The 5,422-nt window shown below is 40.4% G+C and overlaps 1 protein-coding gene across 1 annotated transcript in view; it reads right to left on the reverse strand.

Annotated features, from left to right (window-relative positions):
- Positions 1-1,346, reverse strand: part of BRME1 (break repair meiotic recombinase recruitment factor 1) — a 5,432-nt gene extending 4,086 nt beyond the window's left edge. Inside the window, exon 1 of the mRNA XM_072398899.1 lies at positions 1,210-1,346. Within this exon, the coding sequence (XP_072255000.1) occupies positions 1,210-1,346 (137 nt within the window). The remainder of the gene's footprint in view (positions 1-1,209) is intronic.
- Positions 1,347-5,422: the final 4,076 nt, after the last annotated feature.

The raw sequence follows: 5,422 nt of genomic DNA on the forward strand, positions 1-5,422 counted from the left end.
ACGATCGTTCGTAGATATCGTGCAGGATCGTTCGTCGTTCGTTTAACAACGATAATAATTGGAAGTGTGTACGTAGCTTTAGTGTGTTTATCTCCTCCAGGCACTCCAGGTTCCACACCGAAATAAACATCCAGTTTTAAAATGTTCATGTGGTAAAATAATCAGTACAGCATAAGTGTGTTGTGAGCTGATAGATGTGTGAAGATAAAAATAAAGAATAAAACTTCTATGAAACAAAAGATGTTAGTGGAAAGCGGTAAAAGCCAGATTTTTCTCTGAGACAGTAACAAACACTTGCATTGGGCAATAAAAATCTAGAACCTGTACAGAGTTATACTGGGGAAGTAGTCAATTGACATTACCAGATTATAGCTCATTACTGCTTCTTTGAAGGTCTGCTGAGAAAAGGAAACAGTTCTGTTCTTCTTGTCAGGATCTGAACATGGCAAGAAAGTGCAAAGTGCTTCCTTGTTGTAATAAAATACTCTGCATATATTGCTAATGGTCTCTTAGTGAATGTAAGTGGAATACTGCTGTTTATATGGTTTCATGTTTTACAATGACACCTATGTGGAAATTTTATCTGTATAGGAGGAAGAAGGTGTTGATTCCCTATATAGATTTTCAGTCCACTTCAGATACTGGGTCCAGTTGTTAAAACTTCACTTGCAAAAAGCTACTGATGGTGAAAGGTGTGAAGGATAAAACAACCACAGGAACTTGATTTGTACAGTCAGGAGCAAAGAAGTACACATTCTAGGTAATATTCGCACAAGGCAAACAATTGTGTTGGTCTTGTGGCGGTCCGCAAACATCTCTATGGCAGAAGGATGAATAACTGATCAGGAATGACCACAGGACCCTGCCCCAAAGAGCTTACATTCATTTTCATTTGAACTAATTTTAAATTAGAAACAGGCAGTTTGGGTCCCTGAGGGAGATGGCAATTTTCCCCCTTGATTTCTTTGACTGAAATAATAAGAATGGTAATAGGTTGCCCCATTACTGTCTGCACTGACATGGCACCATCAAACTCCACCGGCCTACAGCTACCTTATCCATTGTAACATAACAGTGTAGATAAATAACTCTAATTTTTGGTTCACTGTAGATTGTAGTTGGACCACCTGGACACTCACCAGGGTCCTAAATTGCCTTGGTAATGGCCCAGATCTAGTGAAACCGATAGAAGAGGCTGCCTGTACTGACCTTCCTGAAGTCACCGCTGATGTACCATTAGTAAGTAGACTTGTGTGATGTGGTGGTCTTCCTTGGATGGATGGTGTTGACGTCACCGGAACACTGACATTGGTATCATTATCATTCTGTAAGAAGAGCACAAACATTTCTATCCATTAGAAGCATGTGGTAACCCCATCATCCATTCAGTAATCTTCATTATCTATAATCAATACACATAGTAAATAAGTGGTAAACAATTTGTTTACAACCAGCGTTTTATGTGAGGCAATCTTCCAACAGCAGGATCCATTTTTTTTAATATAAATATCAGTGGTTGTGTAGATCAGCATTAAAAGCTGGTAAGAAGTGGTGAAAGAATGTATGTGCTAGATTGTAAGCTCTTCTGGGCAGGGTCCTCTCCTCCTTTGGTTGGATCCTCTGGTGTTCTTAGCTGTCTGTGTTCCTATTCGGATAATTCCAATCCATCACCCCCAAAACATGCATGTAACATTGCTGCAAAGCAAACTTCTTGTTTCCTCTCTAAGGAATTACAGCGGTATGGTAGGTGTCACCAGGACGAGTGAAGAGGAATCTAACCAAAGCAGATACGAACAAGAATAAAAACACAACTGACGTTTTTAACTTCCCTGCTCCATTTCAAATAGCAATAAAAGGTTTGGTCCCAAGTTTTACATTTTATGTCACTTAGCAGTTAATTAGCAGTTCCACATACCTATTGGTGTCATTTATTGTTAAGCACCTAGATAGCCCAAAACCCCATAATATATAGAGCTTAACTGTGGGATCAATGGTCCCCCCCAGGGACTTTTGTCACCTCTAGAGGTGGCCTCACGTTTGTGTTTATTCCTTTTTGTTAAAATATACTTTACATTTTCTTTATACTATTCCAATCCTCTCCAGATATTCTAGATCAGCGTTTCTCTGGATTTTTAACATGGGGGAACCCTTGAAATACTTTTCAGGTCTTCAGGGAACCCCTTCTGACATTAATGTAGTGGTCAGTAGAAAGAATGCCTCTCACATTGCTGGCCATTGGGAAGAATGTCACCCTTACAGATAGCCAAAAGGATTATTGATTAACTGACCTGAGAAAATAAAATTGCTCATTGCTCAAGGATCTCTGGCAATCTCTGGAGGAACCCTGATTGAGAAACACGGATCTAGATGGACCGTCCTTAAAGATGCAGCGGGGTTTCAGATGAAATAGCAACACTAGGTCCAAGCAATGCTGGATGCGATTTTTGGAAGAAATCAAATCCAGTATGGAACAGACCTATTGTTGTTCAGATCCAGGTCAAGTGCAGAATAGAGCTAAACATCCTACATTATATTTTGTTGGAATAGTTGGGTCTGTAAGCCATTGTTATAGTACAGTTTAGCCAGAGCTTCTATTGGCTGGTGGTTATCAGGGGGAAGACATAACAATGTTCAAACAATAGATTCAAATCTAGTTATTTAGGAAGGGTTTCCAAATGGATGTAATTAAATCTTAAATGTGCCTAGCCTGATAATTAGAAATATAATCAAGAGAAGACAGAGGCAGACAGGCTTTTTGTGGGCAATGTAATGTTTGTGTTTATTATTATTAATAATAAACAGGATTTTTATAGCGCCAACATTTTACTCAGCACTGTACATTAAATAGGGGTTGCAAATGACAGACTAATACAGACAGTGATACAGGAGGAGAGGACCCTGCCCCGAAGAGCTTACAATCTAGTAGGTGGGGGAATTTCACACACAATAGGATAGGAGATATGTAGTGGTGGTTTCAAAAGACAGAAGAAGCCGGGTAGGCAAGTTTGAAAAAATGGGTTTTAAGCGCTCTTTTAAATGAGTAGAAAGTAGGAGCAAGCCGAATAGGATGAGGAAGACCATTCCAGAGAGTTGGGGCAGCTCTAGAGAAGTCTTGTATCCGTGTGTGTGATGAGGTTATGAGTGAGGAAGTCATTAGTAGGTCATTGGAGGAGCGGAGAGAGCGGCAGGGGGAGTATTTTTTTACCAAGTCAGAAATGTAAGTGGGACAAGAACTGTGGAGAGATTTGAAGGCAAAGCACAGGAACTTGAATTTGATTCTCAGGTGAAATGGAAGCCAATGGAGAGAACTACAAAGAGATGCAGCAGAAGAGGAGTGGAGGGAAGGATGGAGTCTGGCTGCAGCATTCATGATAGATTGTAGAGGAGAGAGTCGGGTTAGTGGAATACCAGCGAGAAGGATGTTACAGTGGTCCAGACGAGATATGATAAGAGCGTGTACAAGGAGTTTGGTGGTCCCAGGGGACAGGTAGGGGCGGATTTTGGAGATGTTGCATAGGTGAAAGTGACAGGACCTGGAAATGTTCTGAATATGGGGGGTAAATGAGAGGGCCGAGTCAAAGGTGACGCCAAGACAACGTGCCTGAGGGAGGGCCAAATAACAGTGTTGTTAACAGTTAGATATATGTCAGGGGGGGATTTATTGAGTAAACAAATTAATGTGGCTTTGATTCTAACAGAGACCAACTAGTCTAAACCAAGTACCAACATAATATATGTGGATATATCTTTTGTGTATATATGTATATCTATTGATTATGATTTGTTTTATTACTTATATATAATTTTGATCTCAATGGTCCCCACGTCGGGCACGTTCAGACACTTCTGTCTTTAAATAGAAACAAGAAAATATTGTACAATAACAAGTCCATGATAAAATATATTTTCATTTTTTTTTATATTCACATATATTATGTTGTCACTTGGTTTAGACTAGTTGGTTAAAATTAGGGCCACATTAATTTGTTTACTCAATAAACAAAAACATCACATTGCCAACAAATAGCCTGTGTGCCTCTATCGTCTCTTGATTATATGTTGAATCAATATGTTGAACATATCCTAGGTTTGAATAATATTACACAGTATTTATATAGCGTCAACATATTACGCAGCGCTTGACAAAGTCTTTAGTCTTAAGACGGTAATGATGATTTATTAGAGATAGTTAAAGTGAACCTGTCATGAACATAAAAACTGGCTTTTCCCATGACATTTTTTATTATTAATATTATTATTCAGTTTTTATATAGCACCAACATATTATGCAGTGCTGTACAATAAATAGGGGTTGCAAATGACAGATACAGACAGTGACACAGGAGGAGGAGAGGACCCTGCCCCGAAGAGCTTACAATCTAGAAGTGAAATTACCTTCTAAATAATTAATAACACCTGCTTATAGCTGTAGACGTAGTGCTAAGCAATGCAGCTGTGTTGGTCTCATTTCTACATTACTTCACACAAAAGAGTGAAAGATTTTGTCACTGACATGCACCAATGACCTTACAAAAGCCAACAAGAACCTGTCTATGAGCTGTGAACTACTTCAGCATGATAGACTGCAGGTCCTGCCTCTATAAAGCTACGTACACACGTCAGATTTTTATCGCCCGATAATCAGCATCGGCCAGATATCGGGCGAAAATCTGGCGTGTGTACAGTCGGCATCGTCCGAACGACCGTCCTGGCGGATCCACGGACGATGAACGACGACTGATCCTAATGAAAGGGAAGGGGGAGAGCGCGCAGCAGGGTGCCGTTCCGTCGCTCTCCCCCTCCCCTCTCCATAGAGCAGAACTTCATGCATCGTGTAGTCTTTTGTCGTTGGAAAGGATCGTGAAAGATCCTTTCCAACGACAAAAATTGCACGTGTGTACGCTGCTTTACTTACCCTTTAGTCTAGCAAAATCTACCTCTATCCTGTGGTGATTCCAAGGCGGTCATACTGAGCAGGCAAACCTCAAGTGTGCCAATTACAGGATCTCTAAGTTTTGTACTGTTCTCCAATTTATTGCAATCTAACTTTGAAGGCTGCATTCGTTTTCTTTTTATCAAGCTTTTTTTTAACCTGGTGGTCCTGCCAGTTACAAACTTCTCGTCCTAGGGTGAGAACGCTCACTCAGGGCTGTTTACACTTTGGCTGTTGTATTCCTACATGCAGGAGTCCATTTATTTGAGGTGCTTTTAGGAATGAATGGCAACCCAGTGCACCATTACTTGTCATGTGTGTTGCGGGAATGAGTCCTCTCTGAGATGAGAAGCCACATCATGCAGAGTGAAACTGCAGATCCCCCGCTAGGTAAGTCTCATTTGTCATGCTTGAGGAATTCTCACCTTCATCTCTTTGTAAATGGTCTACAGGTTCTGGGATGTTTTCTTCCTGTTCAACCAGCTGCAA

Source organism: Pyxicephalus adspersus, chromosome 2 (assembly GCF_032062135.1).
Source record: "Pyxicephalus adspersus chromosome 2, UCB_Pads_2.0, whole genome shotgun sequence".
Taxonomy (NCBI): domain Eukaryota; kingdom Metazoa; phylum Chordata; class Amphibia; order Anura; family Pyxicephalidae; genus Pyxicephalus; species Pyxicephalus adspersus.